A 27885-nucleotide genomic window follows, 5' to 3' on the forward strand; every position below is an offset into this window, starting at 1 on the left:
TCAGGACTAACAGGACAGCAGACAGACAAGTATTCTACTCTTTGAAGAAGGTGATTAAAAAATTTAAGTTCCACAGTCCGGGGTCACATCCCTCTTCCATGGGTACTTATATGATCCTTTCTGTAAGCCCTCAGAACCTCACAGCTATTCTTCTATAACTCAGGAGCCTGGACCACTGTGCATCCTGACCATTAAATGACTCCTGAGCCATTTAATGTATAGTCCCAAGCAGGGTGCCTGATAACTACACAACATATGGTTTAGTCTTTATGCTACACGTGAAGAGTATCACAATAGCTATATGGGACTTTAACAGGAGTACTCCTACCCCAGAGCTGTGGGCCTTGTAACAGCTGCATACCTTTCAGCTACAGTCGTTCCACATTTGGTCTCAACATAGACTTCAATGGTTTATTGATTCAAGCTAAAATAAAAGCTATAAACTAATAATTTTAATAAAATAGAAATAGGACCAACAACTAATTTACAAAACAAGACATAGGAAGCTTATTTATCTAAATCCACTAGCTGTGGCACAGTTAAATGAATTTTAATGCTTGTATTTTTGTTTCAAATGTTGACCTTCAAGAGTAATTTCCTAAGAGCTCTCTTCACTTCCTTGTTCCGCAGGGCATAAATCAGGGGATTTAGAGCAGGGGTAATCACTGTAACCAGGACTGCAGTGATTCTGTCCTGCTCCAGCGAATCTTTAGTAGCTGGTCTTAGGTACATGCAGAATGCAGTTCCATAATATAAAAGGACGACAATAAGGTGAGAAGTGCAAGTGGAGAAGGCTTTATTTCTGCCTTGGTCGGAACGGATGTTTTGAAGATGGGTTGCAATAAATGCATATGAAATCATAATTAGAACAAATGTACCAATACCTACAGATCCAGTGATTATGCTCACTAAACCCTCATTGACATGTGTATCCGTACATGCCAACTTCAGAAGAGGTTTAATATCACAATAAAAATGAGTGATTTTGTTTGCGCTGCAGAAAGGCAACCTAGAAGTGAGAATTGTGTGTAACAATGAGTATAAGAAACCAACAAGCCAGGAAATGAACGCCAATTCAATACATATTGTTCTTGACATGAGAACATGGTATCGTAATGGGTTACAAATGGCAACATATCTGTCATAAGACATTGAGCTAAGAAGCGTGGCCTCAGTGCTACCCAAGAAATGAAAGACATGGAGTTGGATGATGCAGCCTTGAAAAGATATTGTTTTGTCCTCCATAAGTAAACCAGACAACATCTTTGGAACTGTTGTGGTTGCATAGACAAAGTCCAGAAATGAAAGATTGCCCAAGAAAAAGTACATGGGAGTATGGAGACCATTATCAGCAACAACCACCGTCACAATGCTTAAGTTGCCAACAAAACAAAAGAGATAGAACAGAAGAAATGTGATGAAGAGAAAAGTCTGTAGATGAGGGAGGTTGGTGATTCCGAGAAGTATGAATTCTTTCACAGATGTTTCATTTAACTCTTCCATTCAGTCTGCAGAGAAGAATATATATGAATTAATAAAAATGTATCATTAAGCTTAATAAGATATACTACCTGTTATTTAAATAACAGAGTGACACTATCTTAAAAATGTACATAGTTTAGGGTCCTACAATAAAATATTTTTTTTATATTCTAGAACTAACCTGTTTTGCTAGTAATGTAGTTTCAATAGTTAGCACAAGCATTCAACTGAATAGGCACATTTAAATAAAGTAGCTCTTCATCAAGATATTTAAACATAATTAGTTAGTTTGCCTTTTTAAATCAACAGTCAGGAGCAGACAGCAGTGAAGTAGAGAACAGTCTGAGATCAGGACAAGCAGATATCAAGCAAAATCAGGAAGAATCTAGGATACGCCATACGTATGTGCATGATTTTTTTACACAGAAAAGTGCACAGGCAAGTTAATAAAACAGATATAGTTATGAAGGAAGCTAATTGCCCTGATTTGCTAAGGAGCAACATAGGTGAGGGCAATGATAGGCTGAGAGCAAGTACTCAGCAGAGAACTTGGGGAACTAGTGACTGAACTGTAAGATCAATAACCTGCGTAAAGAGAAACCACAACAGCGCTCTCCTGGTTTGCCACATACCTCTAAGGCTGCTCTTTTAGCATCTCTGCTTCCAAATCTTCCTCCCCCTATTCCTTTTTCTATTGGTGTTCCTCGAGACTCTGTCCTTCTCTCTCAACACAAATCTATCTTTCCTCCCCTGATCTCTCTCCAACCTTCCTAACACAAGTATCTAGCTGTCTCTCTGCTGTAGCTACCTGGATGCACAGCGCTTCCTCAAATTCAACATCTCCAAATCCGAGCTCATCATCTTTCTTCCTGCCAATGTAGCTATATTTCCCAATATCTCCCTTTTGGTTGACAACATAATTCTTTCCTGTCAACCAAGCCCGCCGCCTTGGAGTCATGACACTGGTCAAGAGAGAGCTTCAGTATAGTGGGACTTGACTTTGCCCTCAGCTTTACCCCTTATATCCAATCCCTCACCAAATACTGCCACTTTTCTCCCGTGTAACATCATGAAAATTTGTTCCTTCCTTTCTCATTAAGCAACCAAAATCCTGGTTCTTTCACTCATTACTCATCTCGGCTACTGCAACCTCCGTCTCACTGGTCTTCCAGTCTCTGACATTTCTTACCTTGTGTCGAGGTACATACCCACCCAGCCACTCTGCTCTACCTCAATTCACTTTTCATTACCTCCTTACATGCCCACTTCCAAGATTTCTTCTGTGCTGCCCCCAATCTTTGAGACTCCCTTTCCCGCCTCACTCAACTCTCCTCCAGCCAGCCTCGGACTGGCCTGCAGGTCAGCAGGACTATCCACCGGTAGGCCCTGACACCTGATAGCCCCACCCACTTCCTTGGGGGGGCGGAGCAAAGTAAAGATGGTCCTGATCGATTTTCATAAAAACAGAGAGCTCAGACTAACTACTATAATAGCTGTCCACCGCTGCTGTCTGCTCCCCCAGCCTCCCAGCTGCTGCTGTGAGCCTCTCAGTGACGGGCAGCAGCTGTGAGATGAGATCGAGGTGAACTGCATGGGAATGACTCGTGATCATGTGATCATGACTCTGCTTCCTAGTTCATCAACTTCCTGCTGCTGTTGTTGTAAGAAGGAGGCTCTACTGTTAGAGGCTGTGTAAGTATTTCTATTTCTCTCATCTTCCAATTATTTGTCCTGTTTACATGCATACCTCATATTCATGCTGCTATTACTATTTATTTACATCTTGTGATACCATTTAGCACAGGCACTTGTTACCCGCTTGTTATCCTTTTTCCATCTCCCTTTTTGTGCCTGATCCCTATTTCTCTTTTTCATAATTATTTGTCCTACTTTATGGAAGTGGAAGTAGAGGATATATCATGAAAATACTGGCACCTGAATATTATTCAGTGTGTGTGCAGTGCTCACCTACATATTGATGACATACTTGTTTTAGAGAATGCCAGTTATTCCAGTAGGGGAAAATGGATAAAACACTATCATATATATATGAGTATATGTTAACAAGTGATTCTTTAAGAACTAATCTAATAATAACATGTCACCAAGGACAGGTTGTTTTGTTGTATTGCTGACAGAATAATTGAGGTGTGGAGAGCAGTCACTCCATATTGTTGTTTCTCACAAGTATCCAAGCAAACATCTGGTATTGTGTATTTGTATAGATGTAGAAATTTATTTATTTATATATATATATATATATATATATATATATAGCTCAGTGGTTCCCAAGGCATGTGCCGTGGCTCCCTGGGGTGCCTCGGCAATCTCACAGGGGTGCCTCGTGGCCAGTATTAAGCAAGGCGGGGGACTACTTGGTAATTATTTTGGCTTAATGGTGCCTTGAAAAAATTATGGAGGACCTAAGGGTGCCTTGAACTGAAAAAGAGGATAGGGTAGGGGGGTTAGTTTTGGACAATATAAAAGCACTACTTGTAAACATAAAATTATACTGTTAATGGGGAGGCTGTTAAACTAAATTAAAAAATGTCCATACCTGTATGTTACAACCATTGATGGTTAATTTATATGCTTTCATTTAAAAGCTGCTGTTTAATTTTCTATTTCTAATGTATAGTTTTGTATTTAATCATACATTTGTTTATCAGTATAAATAAAGGTTATTTATTGATTGATACACATTTCATCTCTATTTTCTTTACATGATACATGTGAAATTGACCTTATTTGCAAGGTCCGCTTTTTCTTTATAGACTACACTTGGTGCTATACGTTGTCCTCTGTGGACAGACCACACCCCTTTAATGACTGGCCACACCCCCTCTTGCAGTTGGCCACACCCCAATGTAATGGGCCCCTATCACCGCATTCCCCCGGTGGGCCCTTTATGTCCCAGTCCGACACTGCCTCCAGCCTTCAATCTTTCAAACGCTCACTCAATACTCACCTTTTCAAGCTTGCATATCCTTCCACCTCCTAACTATTCTATACATCTCTTCCTCTTCCTCGCCTGTCATCTCCATCTTTTCCCAGTCGGTCCTACTAGGGTCTAACTCCCTCGTACATCTTGTAATGTTTTTTGCTGCACTCTGTGTGAGTTCCCATAGCATTCCTCACACTCATCTGTGCAACTTATGTGTACTATCTCATCTCTTTGTTACTTGCTTCTGTATACGGTCAACGGAGTCTGTGTGCGCCTTAGAAATAATTAAATAAATGACTAGTACAAACTGGAACCCAAGGAGAATGAAATAGCAACAGGTGGCCAAAAGTTTCCATCTCTTACATAAGAAGCATGCCCATATTCTGGAGTTTAAAGCTGCCACCATAAAATCAATTTGGATCAACATTTGCAGACTTGTGGGTAGAACTTGAAAAAGTAAAAACGTCACTACAAAGTCCAACCTAACTCTACTTTAAGAGCACAGCTTCTGTATATTCAATTCTTATACTTTTCTCCATAAATATTGCTCGGTATAGCCTAAGTTAGGTCTTAAATTGATCATGAGAGGACATCAGAGCAATGTTTTTTAAAGGTATCACTATTGTATAAATGAATGCTTTTTTTCCATTGATAGAAAAAAAAATCATGTATAAAGTACGCCTGGATTGAAAGTAGAAGCTAAAAAAGGGGAAAATTTATTTGGGGCCACCCGCAAGCTAAGAAACTCTACAGAACTACATATTGTGTCAAAATCTTTCATACGTTCTTCCACCGCTCTTCACAAATTTTGGTTTTCAGCAACTCCCACACGTCCATTTACTAGCATCTTATACCCACCAGATCATTTAGATTTTATCCACCTCCACTCTACCTCTTACCTGCATTACCAGATATATTCCACCTGCCTTTGGGCTGCAGTACACCCCACAACTTACATCAGTATTTGAGCGCATCTGGACTATCCGTTCTACATTATTATAGGGGATTGGTTACCCCCGTCCCGATTGCAGCTCATACTACATTGTTATTTGTCAAGTGCAACCTTCCTCCCCCCTCTTTTTCCGTGCATACAATTTATGTCCGTTTAAAAAAAAAACGCAAATTGCGTTCACTTTGCCTTCCTTGATGACACAGGCTCATACTGAGAAGTACACACAGATCAAGACTACAGATCAAGTTGTGATGCTATTACCAATCAGGCCTAGCTTTACATCTTTTTTACGCTAGACAAGTGTCCCTCCATCCTTCCCCTATGGTCTTAGCAACACTAGGTCTCAACCTCCGCTGCATCCCATCTATGATAATAAGAAAATGCATAGCAATAATTCAGCCCTCATTGAGCCAACAGTTACATTTTACAATATGTAAATAAAAACATATTAGTATTCAAATTCAAAAAATAGAAGGTAGCCCCATCCTCCTACACATCTGCAATCCTGTCTGGTCTTTCAACAACTCTAGGCCCTTGTACAATTGTCCCAACAGACTGTAAAAATAATAACAGGTGTTATTGAGCTAAGAAACACATACCATTATACAGTGCACAGGATACGCAAATAAACAAGCACACAGTAAACTAATATTAGTGATGTTGTCAGTGACAAATCACAAGATGCAAAAACACACAATAAATCACAGAACAGTTAGATAGTAATGTAATAACATTGAGAATATAAACAGGCCCTTCAATCTTTCATAAATTCTAATAGCAACTAATTGTTTTTCAGTGAATGTTGGCCGATGTGTGTTTGCTACTTCAATGACATTGAGTTAATACAAAAGAACATGTTTGTGTTTAAATTTATCTTTATTTCTGTGGAATTAACTTTCCAACAATAATACTCTTTCTATAAATAATGTTCAAAGTGTTCACAATATTTGGCAATGTAAATGTCTGTATTATTTTGCTCTCTGTGGCATCGTTGATTCTAAGTTGACAACAAAAGCGTAAATTCATTGCTATAATAAGGCTGTTAGAATATTGTTATTTAATTCCACTGAGAACAACAGCAGCAGGGAAAAAAAACAAATTAACAAGAGAAAAGTAATAGTTGGTTTTCTACCAAAGACAAATTCCACCGTGAATTTACTGCTACATAATTATTAGACACAAATTAACAAATTAGTGAAAAAAAATTGCATAACAATTATATTTCATAATGTAGACACATTTTTTTTATTTGCAAGTTCAAAAGCAGGAAATTATTCAAAAACCATAGTATTAATGAAAGCATAGTACTTCCCATTACTTTATTATTTGTTTATCCACAAAGCTAGTATAACAGTGAACATATGGCATTGTTTGCTATTTGGGGATATTTTATTTCCTAATGAAACTTTGTAAACTTGTCCGACTAATACCCTGACAAACTCTGAAATTATTATGCAAATATGATTTTGTTTGCATTAGCAGGATAATGTTTATAGTGTCATTACTTTTACTCAACGGCAGCAAAAACAGTTAGATTCATTCCCAATAATACTAAAATATATGAAAATCCAAAGTCTCATTTAAAGTGAGAAGGTGTCATTTTTTACCTTGGCAAAATCTTGCTGCACTATGGGGCACATTTTACAATAGGTGGAGAGATTAAGAGTTGGGAGGGGAACATATTCTGGTTCAACTTTAAATCACAGTGTAAAAATAAGCTCAAGAAAAAGTACAGATTACGGGCCTGAGTCATTAAGGCAAAAAAGGAGTAAATGTTCTCTGGGACAAACCATGTTACAACTTAAGGGGTGCAAATTAGTTTATTATTTTTCACATAAGTTAAATACTGGCTGTTTTTTCATCTAGCACACAAATACTTGTTAGCTTTATTATTACACTGAAATTTAAAGTTGATCTAGGACATGTCCTACCCCAAGTATAAATCTGTCCCAACATTTTAAATTTACCTCCCCCTCCAATGCAACATGGTTTTGCCCAAGTGCAAATGTTACTCCTTTTTTATGCTTTGCTCCCCTTAATGACTCAGGCCCTACAAGTTCAGTTTGGGGATGGAAAAATTTACAGATTGTTACATATTAAATTAAACATATTTGATTAGATAGTAGAACATAGCAGCAGATAATAAGAAATAAGGAAGGGTTTAGTTCAGTGACAGGGGAAACATTACTCACCAAGAGGAGGTCAAGAGAAATCTTCTATCTACTGGTTATACTTTATGTATAAAGTGATTTTGTTTTGGCATCCACAAGCACAAAAGAATATTTTCTCTGCAACTCCCAATTTATTGTAAATTATTGAAACACACAAAGGAATAAATACCTTGAAGGATCATTAATTCTACTTGCTATATGTGTGAGAATTCTCCAGACACTCTACAATTGTGGAGAGTTACTTCTAAGAGTCGCTCATGTGGCCGCTGAAGTTTATCAGGTTGCTTATTAACTAACGATGCTGCTCATTATCAGAGGCAAAGCTTACTACACTAGCAGTATATTGGTAGTATCACACCGAATGTGTTAGAAAGTGATTTAGTTAAGTCTCCTATAAAGTAATTAGCCAATATGCCCTATATGGATAAAAGTATTCAGACGCTTGACCATTACACCATCAGGGACTGTAACTTTTGCAGCGATAACAGCTTCCACAGTTCTTGGAAGGCTTTCCACAAAATGTTGGAGTGTTTCTGTGGGAATTTGTGCCCATTCATTTTGCAGAACATTTATGAGGTCAGGCACTGATGTTGGACGAGAAGGCCTGGCTCGCAATCTCTGTTCCAGTTCATACCAAAGGTTTTTGATGGGGTTGAGATCAGGGCTCTGTGTGGGCCAGTCAAGTTCTTTCACACCAAACTCATCAAACCATGTCTTTGTAGGCCTTGCTTTGTGCACTCGGGCACAGTCATGTTGGAACAGAAAAGGGCCTTCCCCAAACTGTTGCCAGAAAGTTGGAAGCATAGTATTGTCTAAAATGACTTGGTATGCTGAAGCATTAAGATTGCTCTTCACTGGAGATAAGGGGCCTAGCCCAAACCCTGAAAAAACAGCCCCATACTATTATCCCTCCTCCACCAAACTTCACAGTTGGCAAAATGCTCTCAGGCAGGTAACGTTCTCTCGACATCTGCCAAACCCAGACTTGCCCACCTGACTGCCAAACAGAGAAGCGTGATTCATCACACATTTCCACTGCTCCACAGTACAGTGTCGGTGTGCTTTACACTACTTCATCCAATGCTTGGCATTGGTCTTGGTGATGAGAGGCTTGCATGCAGCTGCTCGGCCATGGAATTCCATTCCATTAAGCTCTCAGCGCGCAGTTTTTGTGATTACATTAATGCCAGTGGAAGTTCAGAACTCTTCAGCTATGGAATCAGCAGAGCGTTGTTGACTTTTACGCAACATGCGCCTTAGCAGCTGTTGACCCTGCTCTGTGATTTTACCTGGTCTTCCGCTTCATGGCTGAGTTGTTGTTGTTGTTACTAAATGCTTCCACTTTCTAATAATATCACTTATAGTTGACCGTAGACTATCCAGTAGGAATGAAATTTTACAAACCGCCTTATTGCAAAGGTGGCATCCTATCACAGTACCATGCTTGAAGTCATTGAGCTCTTCAGAAGGACCCATTTTGTATCAGAAATGTTTGCAAATGGAGACTACATGGCTACTCTTTAGCTATGTAATCAGCAGAGCATTGGCGACTTTTGCGCACCATACACCTTAGCAGTCCTTGACACCGCTCTGGGATTTTACATGATGTTCTGCTGAGTTGCTGTTGTTCTTAAACGCATCCACTCTCTAATAATATCACTTACAATTGACGGTGGAATATCCAGCAGGGATGAAATTTCACGAACCGTCTTTATGCAAAGGTGCAAAGGTGGCATCCTATCACAGTACCACACTTGCAGTCACTGAGCTCTTCAGAACGACCCATTTTGTATCAGAAATGTTTGCAAATGGAGACTACATGGCTACGTGCTTGATTTTATATATTTCTGGCATAGAATATTCAACAATTATTCTTTAGTGAATGACAAAATACAGATTGTCTTTGTTTACAATCCATTGAACTTCATAAAGCTGATTGTTGGAATCGGTTACAATCTAATATATAAAAGAGAAAATTTGTCCTTCTGTCCTTCTGTCCTTCTGTCTGTCTTTCTTTACAAATCCACATTTTTCAAGCGAAGATCATGAAATTTTGCATACGAGTGTATTAAAATATGATGGAGGCAACTAAAAAAATTTAAAATTGAAATTCATTACGGGGTGGGGGTGGCGAGGGGGGTAACACCTAAAAATCATCGAAAATGACCATAACTCTGGAATGTCTGGAACAATTTACACCAAACCTGGTACACATATGACTTACAGTCTGACAACAAATATTGTGGGGGCAAGACACCCCTAGCACTCCTAAGGGTGGGGGTGGGAGGGGGGTAACACCTAAAAATCATCGAAAACAACCATAACTCTGGAATGTCTGGAACAAATTACACCAAACTTGGTACACATATGACTTTTAATCTGACAACAAATATTGTGGGGGCATATTACTTAAATCTCTACAGGTTCATTCTTAAAATCCCAGGCAACGGTGGCCCCAAAAACAAGGTAAGGCCTATATACTGCTGTCCTTCTATCTTTCTATACAAATCCACAGTTTTCAACACCTCGGAGGATCTCGGGTAATTCGGGCCACGGCGGAAAAATAAGAGGAAGCGGCTGTGACAGCGTCACCATGAGAACAGCAGCCCCAACAAAAGCTGAGGCCCCTGCTGCTCATCACTGCACATTACACATATAACTATCTAACCTCATGGCATACAGGAAGTTGATGCCACGTCACCATGGCAACAGTGGCTCTAGCTGAGGCCTGGAGACTGCTGTCCTTCTGTCTTCCTATGTATTTTTCTTTTCTTTTACAAATGTGTTAGCAGTTGTGCACATATTATCTTCCTTAATATTTTATTGTTCTTTCCGGGTACGCATGAACTTGAAATAATAAAATGCCACGAAAGAAAAGAGCTAGATATGGTGGAAATAAAAACAATTCCACAAGGAATAAAATGTTAGTGGCAAATAAACAATCTTCTCGGACAGTGGAATCTCAAGAACAAAGATTTAGAAGACTTGAACGTGATCGCACAGCTCATGCTGTTGCCAGAGCTAAGGAATCTCCGGAAGAACGATTTGCTAGGCTGAAAGCGGATCGCACAGCTCATGCTGTTGCCAGTGCTGCAGAATCTGAGCAAGCGAGAAATACAAGGCGGGAACGTAATCGTACATCTCATGCTGTTGCCAGAGATAAGGAATCTCCAGAAGAAAGATCTGCTAGGCTGGAAGCTGATCGCACAGCTCATGCTGTTGCCAGTGCTACAGAATCTGAGCATGAGAGAAATGCAAGGCGAGAACGTAATCGTACATCTCATGCTGTTGCCAGAGATGAAGAATCTGAGCAAGAAAGAAATGCAAGGCTAGAAGCTGAAAGAACAAGACAAGTTGCTATGAGATCTACCAGTTTAGAATTACAAGGTGCAGCTTTTGTTTACAATCCAGTAAGTGCAGCGGCTATTTCAGAAAGCTTTGTCATTGGAAGGATGGAACATGCCTGCCCTCATTGTGGTGCTCTGAAGTGGAGTGGCGAAAGTAAAGGAATGTGTTGCTGTAATGGAAAAGTAAGGTTGCCTGTACTTCAAACACCTCCAGAACCACTAAAGTCACTTATGGCCAATGAAACGGATGCATCAAAACATTTTCTTCAGAACATCAGACAGTACAACTCTGCTTTTCAAATGACTTAATTTGGCTCAACGAGCATTGTTGCTGAACGGGGATTTATGCCGACATTTAAAGTTCAAGGGCAAGTTTATCATAGAATTGGAGCCATGTTACCCCTTGAAAATGAAGAGCACCAAATATATATACCTTCAAATATATTTTATGGGAGATGAACGGGAAGAGGCACAACATCGTTGCACCACTATTCCGGGAACACGTGTGGATATTATCTTACAGTTACAGTCATTTTTTGATACATATAACAATTATGTACAAAGCTTCAAAATTGCACTGGATCATATGCCGACAGAAGATTACAGGTTAGTTATTCGAGCTGACAGGACACCCGCTGGAGAGCACGAGCGACGTTTCAATGCCCCAGTTATAAATGAGGTGGCAGTTGTTATTGCAGGGAATGAATTTAATCAGAGGGACATTCTTTTGCAGAAAAAAGACAATCGCCTTCAACGTGTATGTGAAACACATAGATCATATGATGCCTTGCAATATCTGCTTATTTTTTGGCAGGGAGAAGATGGATACCATTTTGAAATCAAGCAAGTTGATCCAACAACAGGAGCACCTTCAGCTAAAAAAGTATCTGCTAGGAATTTTTATTCTTCTAGGTTGATGGTGCGAGAAAATGATTTCAACCTTATTGTACGATGCCGCCGACTTTTCCTTCAATTTGTTGTAGACATGTTCGCCAAAATAGAAAGTGAACGACTTTTGTATGTCAAACTCAACCAGAAGAAGCTCCGTGCAGATAAGTACATCCATCTCCGAGATGCTATGAACAACGATGCTTACTCTACAGAAGTAGGTCAATTGGTTATTTTGCCCTCAACTTTCACTGGAAGTCCACGTCACATGCACGAATATACACAAGATGCTATGACGTATGTTAGGAATTATGGGAGACCTGACCTCTTTATAACTTTTACTTGCAATCCCAGTTGGCATGAAATTCAAGCAGAATTGATGGAAGGCCAGAAACAATTTGATCGGCATGATTTGACCGCAAGAGTGTTTCGCCAGAAGCTCATACAGTTCCTGAACTTCATTACAAAATTAAATATCTTCGGTCAAGTCCGATGTTGAATGTACACTATTGAGTGGCAGAAGAGAGGTTTGCCTCATGCACATGTTTTGGTGTGGCTCAAAAACAAGATTGTATCGAGTGACGTTGATACGATTATATCAGCTGAAATTCCAAATCCTCAAGAAGATCCCGTCCTATTTGAAGTCATCGTAAAAAATATGATACATGGACCTTGCGGAACTATAAATCCTATTTCTCCATGCATGAAAGAAAGCAAGTGTACAAAGAATTACCCAAGGAATCTTATTAAGGAAACTCTGACTGGAATGGATGGCTATCCACTATACAGAAGGAGAAGTCCTGAAGATGGTGGAAGAGTTACGAAGATCAAAGTAAAAATTGGAAATTCCTACAGAGAAGTTGAAATCGATAACAAGTGGGTTGTCCCTTACTGTCCTTTACTGTCAAGGTTATTTCAGGCCCACATTAATGTTGAATACTGCAGCTCCGTGAAGTCCATCAAATACATCTGCAAATATGTCAATAAGGGCAGCGATCAAGAAGTTTTTTCTTTTCAACAAGACGGATCTGTTATCAACGAGATAGAAAACTACCAAATGGGCAGCTACATTAGTAGCAATGAAGCAGTTTAGAGAATTTTTAGTTTTCCAATTCATGATAGGTTCCCTTCAGTTCTTCACCTCAATGTACACCTGGAAAATGGCCAGCGTGTTTATTTCACTGAAGAAAATGTACAACAGAGGATTCTGCTTCCACCAAAAACAACATTGACTTCTTTCTTCGAACTGTGTCAAAATAATGACTTTGCAAGAACCCTGCTGTACTGTGAGCTGCCCAAATATTACACGTGGAATGCATCTCAAAAGGTTTTTATACGCAGAAAACAGGGGGTCAATATAGATAGTCAACCTGGTATCAGAGCAACAGAAGCCCTTGGCCGTGTTTGCACGGTACATCCCACAAATTTTGAATGCTTCTATCTCCGAAATTTGCTTTTCACCGTTACAGGTCCTACTTCCTTCGAAGACCTTAGGACTGTTGATGGGGAAGTTTGTCACACTTTTCGTGAGGACTGCCTAAGGAGAGGTTTGTTGGAAGATGATGCACATTGGGATATAACTATGTTGGAGGCTGCTGAGACTAAATCACCAAAAAACCTGAGGATTCTATTTGCAATCATCATCGTTAATTGTGGAGTTGCAGATCCCATGAAACTATGGAATACACACAAAGAGAGTCTTTCTGAAGACATACGTCTCCAAGCTCAAATGATGAATTCTGGTGCCAATGTTGAATTTACCCCTGCAATATTCAATCAAACTCTCATCCTTATTGAAGACAAGGTTTTAGAAATGATAGGCAAAACAATCCAGGACATCGGCCTTTCTCCTCCCAACAGAATATCTAATACAATCACTACAGAGATGATTAGAGAGACATCATACAACACTGAAGAACTGAGAAGTTACATATCACAGAATGAACCGCTTCTGACGGATGATCAAGGAGCTGCTTACACTACCATCTTGGAAGAAGTTCCAAAAAAAAGGGGAAATATATTTTTTCTGGATGCACCCGGAGGAACAGGTAAGACGTTTCTCATCAAGTTGTTACTTGCTAAAATTCGAGTACATTCCAAGATAGCTATTGCTGTGGCCTCTTCTGGAATTGCTGCAACTTTGCTCCCTGGTGGAAGAACAGCACATTCAGCTTTCAAGTTACCGCTTAATCTGGCCCGAAGTGAAACTCCCGTCTGCAATATCACTAAACGAACAGAAAAAGCTCAGATTCTGCAGGAATGTCAGGTCATTGTATGGGATGAATGCACCATGTCACACAAAAATGCTTTACAGGCCCTCAACCAAACACTTCAATTTTTAAGAGGCAATGATTTACTAATGGGTGGAGTCACTGTTGTATTGGCTGGAGATTTTCGACAAACATTGCCGGTCATTCCAAAAGGAACAATGGCGGATGAAATTAATGCATGCCTTAAATCATCATATCTTTGGAGGCATGTTCGCACTTTGCGACTAACCACAAATATGAGAGTTTCTCTGCATGGCAACACAATGGACGGTCAGTTTGCTGATCATTTGTTAAATATTGGGAATGGTTTAATGCCGCTTCATCCAGTAACTGGTCTCTTCAAACTCAGAGAAACACTTTGTAACACAGTTGTGTCTGTTGAAGAACTCAAGGCAAAAGTATTTCCAAATATTCAACAACATTTTACAGAGCATAAGTGGCTTTGCAAACGTGCGATTCTTGCACCAAAAAATAATTGTGTAAACAACATCAACTTAAAGATTCAAGAAGAGTTGCCTGGAGAAGCCATATTATACAAATCAATAGATACCGTTGTTGAAGAAAAGGAGGCTGTGCACTATCCTACTGAATTTTTAAACTCTTTAGAACCTCCCGGAATGCCACCGCATAACCTGGTACTGAAGATTGGATCACCCATTATGCTTCTCCGAAATTTAAATCCTCCAAGACTTTGTAACGGTACAAGATTAGTAGTCCAAAAGCTCCATTCTCATGTCATTGAAGCAACTATTTTGACAGGCTGTGCAAAAGGTGACAATGCTTTCATTCAACGCATACCTCTCATTCCATCTGATATGCCATTTCAATTTAAGCGTCTACAATTTCCAGTTCGTTTAGCTTTTGCCATGTCTATCAATAAGGCCCAAGGACAATCTTTACATGTAGCTGGAGTCAACTTGGAATCACCTTGTTTTTCTCATGGACAGTTTTACGTTGTGTGCTCAAGAGTTGGATCACCAAGAAATTTGTATGTATTTGCCCCAAATGAAGAAATGAATCATTCTGATCATATGTAGACTGCTTTGAATCCATTCTGAGCGCAAAGCACTGGGGAGTGCTAAAAATTATTTGGTAGATACTGCTGACAGATATGACTTTTGACAGCCAGAAATATTTATGCACAATTATGGGGGACACCCCAAAAGCACTGAGGAGTGCTAAAAATTATTTGGTAGATACTGCTGACAGATATGACTTTTGACAGCCAGAAATATTTATGCACAATTATGGGGGACACCCCAAAAGCACCGAGGAGTGCTAAAAATTATTTGGTAGATACTGCTGACAGATATGACTTTTGACAGCCAGAAATATTTATGCACAATTATGGGGGACACCCCAAAAGCACTGAGGAGTGCTAAAAATTATTTGGTAGATACTGCTGACAGATATGACTTTTGACAGCCAGAAATATTTATGCACAATTATGGGGGACACCCCAAAAGCACTGAGGAGTGCTAAAAATTATTTGGTAGATACTGCTGACAGATATGACTTTTGACAGCCAGAAATATTTATGCACAATTATGGGGGACACCCCAAAGGCACTGAGGAGTGCTAACAATTAGTTGGTAGATACTGCTGACAGATATGACTTTTGACAGCCAGAAATATTTATGCACAATTATGGGGGACACCCCAAAAGCACTGAGGAGTGCTAACAATTAGTTAGTAGATACTGCTGACAGATATGACTTTTGTCAGCCAGAAATATTTATGTACAATTATGGGGGACACCCCAAAAGCACTGGGAAGTGCCAAATATTAACAAAAAATAATAAACCTCTATCCTCCTCTCTTCTCTAGCGATTTTTGTTAGAGCAATTGCAAGAAGAATATTGGATTCTCTGTCCCTGCTCTAATCAGCCTGTGACTACACCCTGCTCTCTCCCTCTGTCAAATGGCGATGGATTGCTGTGGAGGCGTGTATTTATAATGTTGAAGTATCGCGAGAACCGAGCCCCGAGATCCGACGACGTCACGATGACGTTTGGCCTCGATTTGGATTCGGAACGGGCGGGAGAGTACCGAGCTCCTCAGCTCGGTACTCGGAAACCCAAAGTTCGGGTGGGTTCGGTTCTCGGGGAACCGGACCCGCCCATCTCTAGTTCTAACACCGTTCTATCATAGCCAGAATTACCTTTTTCAGCAATTTGTGCTACAGTAGCTCTTCTGTGGAATTAGACCAGATGAGTTAGCTTTTGCTCCCCACGTGCATCAGTGAGCTTTGGGCGCCCATGACCTTGTCACTGGTTTATCGGTTGTCCATCTTGGACCGCTTTTGGTAGGTACTAATCACTGCATACTGGGAACACCCCACAAGATCTGCCGTTTTGGAGATACTCTGACCCAGTCACCATCACAATTTGGCCCATGTCAAAGTCGCTCAGATCCTTATGCTTGCCCATTTTTCCTGCTTCCAATAAGTTAATTTGTTGGAAGCAGGAAAAAACTTCAAAAACTGACTGTTCACTTGCTGAGTAATATATCCCACCCCTTGACGGGTGCCATTGTAACTAGATAATCAATTATATTAACTTCACTAGTCAAGGGTTTTAATGCTGTGTTGGATTGTTGTGTGTGTGTGTGTATATAAAAAAAAATATATATATATATATATATATATATATATATATATATATATAAGAAAAATGGAGGAGGAGGCGCACAATAGTGTAGTATATTGGTATAATATTGGGATCACACAAGAACCCACAGTAGGACCGGAAACACCAGTAGAGAAGAAACCAGGAAACAAAAACTGTAATATAACATCCAATGTGTAGGTTTAGAATACAAGTTACAGCTTATTCTCAAACAAAGTCACAGTGGCTGAACTCGCAGTATTTCCATATGATATATATTAAACACCCAGGACACACTTGTGCAGATGTATGCGTACCAGATAACAAAACTTTTGAGCTTTGTGTACGTAGATATCCTTCAGCTGGTCACAAACGGGTCACACGACTGGATACATAACTGTCAGCCTGCTTCCATTCTGAATTACAGGACTTTTTTCAGGCTGCACACACTCTGTGGAATACCCTTACTTGCACAACAAGACCTTGCCTCCAAACCTTATATATATAAAAATTGTGACAGAGTCATTGGTTTGAATGGCAGTTATTCATGCCCCAGGCTGTCTGACTTCCATGCTTTTAAATTTAGGGAGATTGCTCTGCATTGGAAGCAGCATCCAAAAGAGTGTGTTCAGCTTCAGGAAAGGTTGCTAAGAGTCCCTGATATTTTGTATGGAGAGAGCAGGGTGGGCTCCATGCAAAATGCCCTGTCTGGGTCTTCTGGTCTGCAGCCTCACTGCAGACTAATTAGCAGCTGCACCTGAGTGATGTCTATAAAAGGCTGCAGCTCTGCCTCAGTCAGTCTCTCAGACCTGGGGAGGAGATAGGTTGGATCCTGACAGACTCTGCTGTGGTGAGCAATAATACGAGTTTGATTTATGTGTGGGACATAAGGTCCTGCACAGGAGAGAGGGTCTCCACAAATGTTTAAGTAAGTGCTGGACAGGCAAGGTTTTTATTTATGTTTTGTTCACTTTGATTATGCTAATAAAACTGGTTGAGGCCAGTTAAACCGAAAACCCTGCATTCCAGCAACTTATTGCTGCTGTTCATCACCATCTATCCAGTATATGGTACGTATTCCCCTCACACAGTCACAATATATATCTTTCATTATAATTGGACCCCTCCAGTCCTTCTTAATAAGTCCATCTCTAAGCCCTGTCAAGTTCTCCTCATCTTATTTTAAACACAGGGGCCCATATTCAAGCTGTAGTCTGCTAAGTGGTTTATAAAATGACTAAATTTATTTCACTTACCTGTCCACATGTCTGAGATGATCCACATTCTCTTGCCTATGCTTTTTTATTGGTGCAGATTCTGTTCTTTATTGTCAAGTTCTGTACCTTAGTTGTCTGTAGCTTCTTATTTGTTACTGAATTACTGTGAATCAATCTGATTTGTTTGACTACGGGTTTGTCGGGAAGCACACAGGAACCTTCTGAATTCATACAGACTAACCAGTTTGACACTAACTGCAGTGGAAGTGCGGAATCTAAAGAAGTGTAGGTATTCCCCAGGGATCCCACAAGTATAGGTCATGGCCTTCTGAACAGGTATTGGATGTGACTGGCAGGTGGAAGGAATCAAACATGAATGATGTAGAATACAAGATTGTGAATAGTAGAGATGAGCGGGCTCGGATAGCTGAAATCTGAGCCCACCCGAACGTTGCCGATCTGAGCCGGATCCGAGACAGATCCGGGTATTCCCGCCAATTGAAAAACTGAAACCGAGGCTCTGAGTCATAATCCCGCTGTCGGATCTCGCGATACTCGGATCCTATAAATTCCCTGCTAGTCGCCGCCATCTTCACTCGGGCATTGATCAGGGTAGAGGGAGGTTGTGTTAGGTGGTCCTCTGTCCTGCTATATCTCGTGCAGTTCTGTGCTGTGCTGTTCAGTTCTGTGCTGTGCTGTGCTGTGCTGTGTTCTGCTCAGTCCAGTGGTGCTGTGTCCTGTGCTCTGTCCTTCTGAGTTCAGTGGTGCTGCTGGGTCCTGTGCTTTGTCCTGTTCAGTTCAGTGGTGCTTTGTCCTGTGCTCTGTCCTTCTAAGGGCATTGTAATTTCCCCATTATTCCCAAGTTAAAAAAAAATTGAAAAAAAAAGTAATTATAAAAAAAAAAATAGCCAAAAACAATCCTGCAGTATAAGTCCATTGGTACTGCAATATTACAAAGTACACTTATTCAGCAGTATAAGTTCAGTGGTACTGCTATATTATAAAGTTCACTGATTCAGCAGTATAAGTCCAGTGGTACTGCTATATTACAAAGTTCACTGATTCAGCAGTATAAGTCCAGTGGTACTGCTATATTACAAAGTTCACTGATTCAGCAGTATAAGTCCAGTGGTACTGCTATATTACAAAGTTCACTGATTCAGCAGTATAAGTCCAGTGGTACTCTCCTGTGCCGCATATAATTTTTAAAGGCTTCGCCGAGTATGTGTGGCTTCGGGGTACACTCTCTTGTGCTACATATAATGCAGAACAAAAATTTGGAGGATAAAGTAGGGAAAGATCAAGACCCACTTCCTCCTAATGCTGAAGCTGCTGCCACTAGTCATGACATAGACGATGAAATGCCATCAACGTCATCTGGCAAGCCCGATGCCCAATCTCCTAGTACAGGGCATGTAAAATCCAAAAAGCCCGAGTTCAGTAAAAGTAGCAAAAAGAGAAACTTTAAATCATCTGAGGAGAAATGTAAAGTTGCCAATATGTCATTTACGACACGCAGTGGCAAGGAACGGATTAGGCCCTGGCCCGTGTTCATGACTAGTGGTTCAGCTTCACCCAAGGAACTAAGCCCTCCCCCCCTCTACAAAAAATTTAAGAGTGTTATGCTGTCAGCAACAACACAGCAAACAACTCTGCCTTCTAAAGAGAAATTATCACAAATCCCCAAGGCGAGTCAAGGGTGTTGGTGGTTGCGAAGCCTGACCTTCCCATCACTGTACAGGAAGAGGTGGCTCCTTCCACCATTTGCAGCACGCCCTCTGCATATGCTGGAAGGATCACCCACAGTCCAGTTACAGATTTGGCTAATGAAGGTGTGAATGTTGTACACCGGGAGGAGGATATTGATGTAGCTGGCGCTGAGGAGGATGTTAATGATTATGATGCAGACAGATACCAAATTGCCTTTCTCAATTTCTATTTATATTCTAGATTATATAACGTCTGAATAGTTTTCTATTTTACTCCTAGTGGAGAGGGGATCTGATGCAGACAGATACCAAACTGCCTTTGTCCATTTCTTTGTATATTTGAATTTCTAGTTCTACAGTCTATGCAGGCTGCTTTTTTTTATATTCAACAACAAGTGTAGGGCGGGGGGGGTGGCATAGATAGCCACCAAAGTAACGTGGTCCATTTAATTTCACTTTCTAGCTCCACAGTCTGTGCAGCCTGCTTTTTTTATCTTCAAAGTATTTACAAGCCTTGCAATCTAAATTAACAAGAGGTAGTGACGTGCTAGAACTCCACCCTCTATATGCTGCAGAGGATGGAGGAGCATCAAAAGGCCAATCAAGCCTACACAGCCACCTACGACATAGGAAAAGGAGTGGGAATGCGCCTGAGTCAAGCGCACTGGAGAATGATTTCCGTGTTGTGCAAGGTTCTGCAGCCATTTGAACTTGCCACAAGAGAAGTCCGTTCCGACACTGCCAGCTTGAGTCAGGTGAATTCCCTGATCAGGCTTTTGCAGAAGCAGCTGGAGAAAGTGAGGGAGGAGCTGGTACACCATTGCGATTCCACTAAGCATGTAGCTTTTGTGGATGAAGCCCTTTCTACGCTTTGCCAGGACCCAAGGGTGGTCAGTCTTTTAAAGTCAGAGGAATACATTCTGTCCACCGTTCTCGATCCTCGGTTTAAAGCGTATGTTGTGTCTCTGTTTCCGGCGGACACAAGTCTACAGCGGTGCAAAGACCTGCTGGTCAGGAGATTGTCCTCTGAAGAGGACCGTGACGTGCCACCAGCTCCACCTTCATTTTCATCACTGTTTGTGCAGTTCCAAAAAAGAGGAACTGCCATTTCTATTGCTACCTTCTTTCTCTCTGTATTTCCTGTGTCCAGTGGTCTGTTCTGCTAAGGGCATTGTTATTTCCAAGTTATCCAAAAGTTCAAAAAAAAAAAAAATATTTTTATAAAAAAAATGATAAAAAATTAATTAAAAAAAAAAAAAAAAAAAAAATTCCAAAAATAATTGGAAAAAAATATTACAAAATTTTAAAAAATCTAGCTTGTACTGCTATTTAAAAGTCTAACTACGATCATTCACTGTTGCTGTACCCAAAAATAATAGGTACTACTATTAAAGTACAGTCCAGTGGTACTCTCCTGTGCCGCAGATAATTTGTAAAAGCTTTGCCGAGTGTGTGTAGTTATGTATAACAGGTTTTAAGAAGAGGCACAACACTGACAACCTGTTAGAGAAACTGAGGGAAATAATCTCTCTGTGGCTCACCCCACTTATACTCTCCTGGGGATTCGAATAACTGCCATTTCTATTACTACCTTCTTTCTTTCTCTATTTAAAAAAAAACTAAATAACTGTCATTTCTAGTACTACCTTCTTTCTTTCTCTATTTTAAAAAAAACTAAATAACTGCCATTTCTAGTACTACCATCTTTCTTTCTATATTTAAAACAAAAAAAAACTGTCATTTCTATTACTACGTTAATTGTTTGTGCAGTCACAAAAAAGAGGAACTGCGCCCTTAACTGCTATGTTGGTTTTAGACGTCCATCTGGTGTCCGCCATCTGTTCCCTGGAATTCAGACCAGTTGAGGGTTTTATTATTATATTATGGCCCCGGTATCAAATTGGGTACCGGGGCCACTCCACTACACAGTCCAGATACTTGTTTGGTGGAATTCAGACCAGTTGAGGTATTTTTTTATTATATTGTGGCCCCGGTATCAAATTGGGTACCGGGGCCACTCCACTACGCAGTCCAGATACTTGTTTGGTGGAATTCAGACCAGTTGAGGGTTTTTTATTATATTGAGGGGACCACTCCACTACGCAGTCCAGATACTTTTTTGGTGGAATTCAGACCAGTTGAGGTTTTTTTTATTATATTGTGGCCCCAGTATCAAATTGGGTACCGGGGCCACTCCACTACGCAGTCCAGATACTTGTTTGGTGGAATTCAGACCAGTTGAGGTTTTTTTTATTATATTGTGGGGACCACTCCACTACGCAGTCCAGATACTTTTTTGGTGGAATTCAGACCAGTTGAGGGTTTTTTTATTATATTGTGGCCCCGGTATCAAATTGGGTACCGGGGCCACTCCACTACGCAGTCCAGATACTTGTCTGGTGGTATTCAGACGAGTTGAGGTTTTTTTTTATTATATTGTGGGGACCACTCCACTACGCAGTCCAGATACTTTTTTGGTGGAATTCAGACCAGTTGAGGTCTTTTTTATTATATTGTGGCCCCGGTATTAAATTGGGTACCGGGGCCACTCCACTACGCAGTCCAGATACTTGTTTGGTGGAATTCAGACCAGTTGAGGGTTTTTTTATTATATTGTGGGGACCACTCCACTACGCAGTCCAGATACTTGTTTGGTGGAATTCAGACCAGTTGAGGTTTTTTTTATTATATTGTGGGGACCACTCCACTACGCAGTCCAGATACTTTTTTGGTGGAATTCAGACCAGTTGAGGGTGATATATTGTGGCCCCGGTACCAAATTGTGTACCGGGACCACTGCACTATACAGTCCAGAAAGCTACCTCGGTGAAACGTTTTGGACTAAAAACAATTGTGTGAGGTGTGAGGTGTTCAGAATAGACTGGGAATTAGTCTAAATGATTGTTAATGAATGTTATTGAGGTTAATAATAGCGTAGGAGTGAAAATAAACCAAAAAAACTTGATTTTAACACTTTTTATGTTTTTTTGCAAAAATAAATCCAAATCCAAAACCTTAAATCCGAACCAAAACCTTTCGTCAGGTGTTTTGCGAAAACAAATCCGAACCCAAGACCTCAAGCAAATCCGAATCCAAAACACAAAACACGAGACACCAAAAGTGGCCGGTGCACATCCCTAGTGAATAATCCGGAACTCACTGGCGTGAATGGAATAACCAGGTATACACTGGTGTGGATGGAATAACCAGGAATACACTGGTGTGGATGGAATAGTCAAGAACACACTGGTGTGGATGGAATAACCAGGATTACACTGGTGTGGATGGAATAGCCAAGAACACAATGGTGTGGATGGAATAACCAGGTATACACTGTTGTGGATGGAATAACCAGGAATACACTGTTGTGGATGGAATAGCCAAGAACACAATGGTGTGAATGGAATAACCAGGTATACACTGGTGTGGATGAAATAACCAAGAATACACTGTTGTGGATGGAATAGCCAAGAACACACTGGTGTGGATGGAATAACCAGGATTATACTGATGTGGATGGAATAACCAAGAATATACTGGTGTGGATGAAATAACCAGACACATGAGCTGCCTGCCCTGGCCTCAATGAAATCTAATATTCTTCTTTCTGTAAGCAGGTGCCTGGGGGCTTGCAAATGATGTACAGGTCTTCCATTAGACTTTGTGTTCTTGGAAAGCCAGCACCAATCACTAGTGACATAGTGGGTCCACATCTGGGATGATCCATGACAATTACATTTCCTTTTAATGCATATATGCCTTGCTTTATGCATGCCAGAATTTTATTAACTCTTGTAGCAGTTGCATGGCATTAAGTGCTGCTACGCAACTTATTGTCTGTTCGTATTAATAACTGATTTCCATATCAGATTTCTCCATGTATCCCCCAGTTAAGGTGTAGCTAGCATAATTGTTACCATGCATTACCTTAGATTTTTTTTTACATAAACAGTAATTATTGACCCATTGTTCTATGAAATAACCTTACTTAAGCTAGGTACACACTACAGCAAAAATAAGCGATGAGGGATTTTCCAACGACATGAACAAAAAAAAAATCCAGATCAGCTTGCCGAATTATGTTTATACATTGTACACTATTACCTCCAGATGTCTGCTCTTCCTCTGTCATAACAATCGTCTGAATGGTGACAGCAATTCCTGTCTTGAATGACAGGTTGTAAAACAGGCTGCACACGGGAGAGGGAAGAGGAGGAGAGGTACAGCGGAGGGAAGCTCCTGCATTCATGTTATCCAGGCAGGGTAATTACTTGTTTTAACTTTAGTGCACCTTTCCTGTCATGAATTGTCCTTTAAGGCTGACAGGTAATATTTGAGTGAGAGGTTTCCCTGCACATGTCTCTCCCTGTTCCCTCCTCTCTCTCTGTTGACGGCCTGAACCATTGTGCTGCAGTAAAATCAAGCTTAGACCCCCCTCTGAAAAGTGGTGCTACCCACACAGCACAGGGCCAGCACACAAGCCAGCATTAACCCTACCTACACCTCACAAATTATGGACAGTATCCGTACCCCGGACACCAGCTGTCAAATGTCACGTAAATAGCTAGATTATCGTTCCATTTCTGCAGAGTGCATACACACTGCAGAATTGGACAGACATTGTTTATAACTGAAAGACAATTTTTAAACACTATGACCAATCATCTCAAACGATGGGCTGTGATTCGGAATGATGATCGTTCATCGTTCCAGGGTACACACTACTGTGACGTTGGGTCAATCAGTCGTTTATCGACTGAAAACATTGTATTGCGTAACCAGCCTTCGATATTCTACAGGATCATTAATAAATCAATTTAAAAGCAGTGCTACTCAACTGACCACTGAGGCTAAAAACATTAGCCCAAATCTAAATATGCTACATTTAAAACAACACTTTACTTCCAAGCAGTCAGCCAGTCATCTGCCCACGCACATACTGTACACATTTTCTTGTATTTGTAGTATTTAAATAGAGATCTGAATGAATCCTTTAATTGCTTTTATTTTCCTCTATCACCTTTAATTATTTAGCCTCATTTAGCCACATTTTATTAGAACAATTTCCTAATCTTTTTGAAAGTGTCCAGTTTGGTCTTTGTGCTTTCCGTGGAAAAACATTATCTCAATCAATAAGCTGCCTTAACTGGGTAACACTGATCTTTCTAAAATGCATGATTTTCATAGCACCCTAACATAAGGTTTTATTAAAATGCAAATCAAAAGTTACCATACTGTGGAAATGATTTCCTAAATGCACCCTTATTCATATATTGGATACAATGGGCCTGAGCCATTAAGAAGAGCAAGGCAACAAAAAGAGTAAATTTGTTCCAATGCAAGGGGTGCAAATTATTTTATTATTTTGCGCATAAGGAAAATCCTGGCTGCATTTTCATCTAGCACACAAATACTTGGCAGCTTTATTTTTACACTGAAATTTAAAGTCGATCTAGGACATGCCCTATGCCAACTATAAATCTGTCCCCACATTTTAAATTTACCTCCCCTCCAAAGCAACATGGTTTTAACAAGCTGCAAAGTTACTCCTTGTTTATGCTTTACTCTCATCAGACCCAATGTTTTTTGTAGCTACTATTGAGGCCAATGTAAATCTTGCTTTAGTTATTCTTACACCAGTTTGTAATTGTCTTTTATAACTGACAACAGTTAATTTATTGCACCTAAAGGGCTTGAAAGAAAAGTGAAATTATAAATATTATTTGTATGATTTTTACATTTATTGTTACACTTTCTCACCTTTCTGACGAATCCTGTATTTAAAGATACCGGAACCAGCTGCATATTGTTTCTCAAACTTGTGCTTCGAATCGGTACAGAAATGTAAAAACTTGCTGGACTTTCTTAAATTTTTGATGACTTGAAAACAATCAAGCTAACTTTAAGAAAATCAAACAGGTTCAAGAATATTTTAGCCAGTTCAACCATGTTCAAACCTGTTTGACTTTGAACCTCAAACAAGGTCAAACAGTTTTGCATACGTATTGAAGCTCAAAAACATCCAAGCTTAAACTTATACATGTCATTGCAAACAGGGAACCTCAAACACAAACAGCAAATTTTGAACACAGTAGTGTTTTGCAGTTTGAATTTAAAACATGTAAAAATAATTTTTACTAATTTATATTAGCATATGGACTACAACTTGTAAAAGTTGGTAGTCCAAGACCATCCCCCACCCTAGCCGGATTGGCACAGTGGTTAGCACTTCTGCCTCACACCACTGGGGTCATGAGTTTGATTCTCGACCATGGCCTTATCTGTATGGAGTTTGTATGTTCTCCCCAGTGTTTGCGTGGGTTTCCTCTGGGTGCTTCGGTTTCCTCCCACACTCCAAAAACATACTGGTAGGTTAATTGGTTGCTTTCAAAATTGACCCTAGTGTCTCTCTGTGTGTGTGTGTGTGTGTGTGTGTCTATGTTAGGGAATTTAGACTGTAAGCCCCAATGGGGCAGGGACTGATGTGAGTGAGTTCACTGTACAGCGCTGCAGAATTACTGGCACTATATACCGTATTTGCCGGCGTATAAGACGACCCCCAACATTTCCACTCAAAATATAGAGTTTGTTATATACTCGCCGTATAAGACTACCCCCTCTTCCGCACACCTTCCACACACCAAATAAAACGTAAAGGAACATCAGATTTGATTTCAACATGTTAATTTATATTCAAATGCCTATGACATGCAGGAAAACTGTCACAAGGCTGTATGTTATCAAACATGTACAGTAAACATAAAACAGTGCAAGTTTATTAAATGTAATTCACTAGTCAATGATAGAAGGAAGATAACAAATAGAGGGAGAGAGCAAGTGCACACTTACCCCTTGGCATAATCTTTAATGCTTTTTCATTTGATTTCTAGTCCCGAACCATCTTTTCTGTTTCTCCATATTGTCTTGCAGCAGCACAATTATTATGTTCCATGGCAAAGTTTACAACTTTAAGTTTAAAACTTGCATCATATTTCTTTCTTTTTGCTGGTGCCATGATAGGGTTGATAGGGGTTTGATTGCTGGACATTTTCTATGCTGTATTGTACTGTACAATGGTGCAGTACTGTGGTTGGCTGTTGGCTGTATACAAAGCCTGATTGGATTGGTCCCTGCTCCCTGTCTGCCCTCCCTGTCAGCAGAACGGGCCGGTCACGCCAAAAAGGCTGGCACCCCTGTATCGCTGCTGATGCTCGCCGCAGCCACGCTGATGACCTGCCGCGGCCGCACTGGATACCGCGCGATACTGGACCCGGTGTATAAGACCACCCCCCCACTTGGAGGCATGTTTTTCAGTGCAAAAAAGTAGTCTTATACGCCAGCAAATAGGGTAAATAACTGATGATGATGATGATGATGAAATGTTACAATACGTGAATATTCTGTTGAACAGTTTTGAATATGTTGTTATCTACTATCCAACACGAGCACACAGTGTAGGTATTTTTAGGACATGTCTATTTTTGGTGGTGTCTTTTATGAACTTATGATCGATTGGAACATCTTTAAATGTATTACATATGCCATGTAAACAATCGCTACATCTCTTTGGGAGTCTTTGTTTACCTTTTATGTCCAAGTTTCTCCACCCATGAATCGGTAACTACGTTCCGCTGTGGCATTACAATTACTGAAGTTCCATTTCCCAGAATCCTCTCATCTGGTAATGGTGCGAGCTCTATCACTACACATAAGTGTATAAACTGTACAGATTATAGAACATCTCCTCCATAATATAGTTTTTTGGTTTCTCTTTTGTAAGGGAGCCCGGTATATATAGGTTGGTCCATAAGTGTGGAAACACCTTTGTGAGTGGTGGAAAACTTTTTAAGGCAGTATGGTGGCTATCTTGAAGTTGTCAATCTTGGATGCAACTCTAATTTAGAATATTTTTTAAAAAGGTGTTTCCACACTTATGGACCACCCTGTATATTAATAAAACACACTTGGCAGTCATTGGACACCTAGCAGGGATGACTGAGAGTATAGCACCAGGTAGCTCTCATTAGTAGTTAGACAGTGTATATGTCATTGCACGGTTTTATTGTCAATTGTCTCTTATATTACATATTACACTGCTATCTGTTTACTAGTACATAATGGTGGTCATATATAACCGAGAAGAGTGCAAAAGTTTATTTATTTATTTTTTGGACTGCATTTACTTTGAAAGTGGATTTGAAGGAAGCATACGGGATTGAATCACCTAATGGTCTTATATGGAACTGCACACCAATGCAGCAGCATAAAGTTAAGGTTTAATTTGAGATTCCCTGATATT

The 27885-nt window shown here is 40.2% G+C and overlaps 2 protein-coding genes across 2 annotated transcripts in view; both read right to left on the reverse strand.

Annotated features, from left to right (window-relative positions):
- LOC142108340 (uncharacterized) overlaps positions 1-23728 on the reverse strand; it is a 51005-nt gene extending 27277 nt beyond the window's left edge. Inside the window, exon 1 of the mRNA XM_075191970.1 lies at positions 23691-23728. The gene's annotated coding sequence lies outside the window, so the exon portion shown is untranslated. The remainder of the gene's footprint in view (positions 1-23690) is intronic.
- Positions 571-1503, reverse strand: LOC142108466 (olfactory receptor 12D1-like). Its single transcript, XM_075192147.1, has one exon. The coding sequence runs from the start codon at positions 1501-1503 to the stop codon at positions 571-573; it is 933 nt and encodes a 310-aa protein (XP_075048248.1).
- Positions 23729-27885: the final 4157 nt, after the last annotated feature.

Source organism: Mixophyes fleayi, chromosome 12 (genome assembly GCF_038048845.1).
Source record: "Mixophyes fleayi isolate aMixFle1 chromosome 12, aMixFle1.hap1, whole genome shotgun sequence".
Classification (NCBI taxonomy): domain Eukaryota; kingdom Metazoa; phylum Chordata; class Amphibia; order Anura; family Limnodynastidae; genus Mixophyes; species Mixophyes fleayi.

Bases quoted from the DNA above. Each gene is read 5' to 3' on its own strand.
- LOC142108466 (XM_075192147.1), bottom strand. From the start codon at position 1,503: ATGGAAGAGTTAAATGAAACATCTGTGAAAGAATTCATACTTCTCGGA.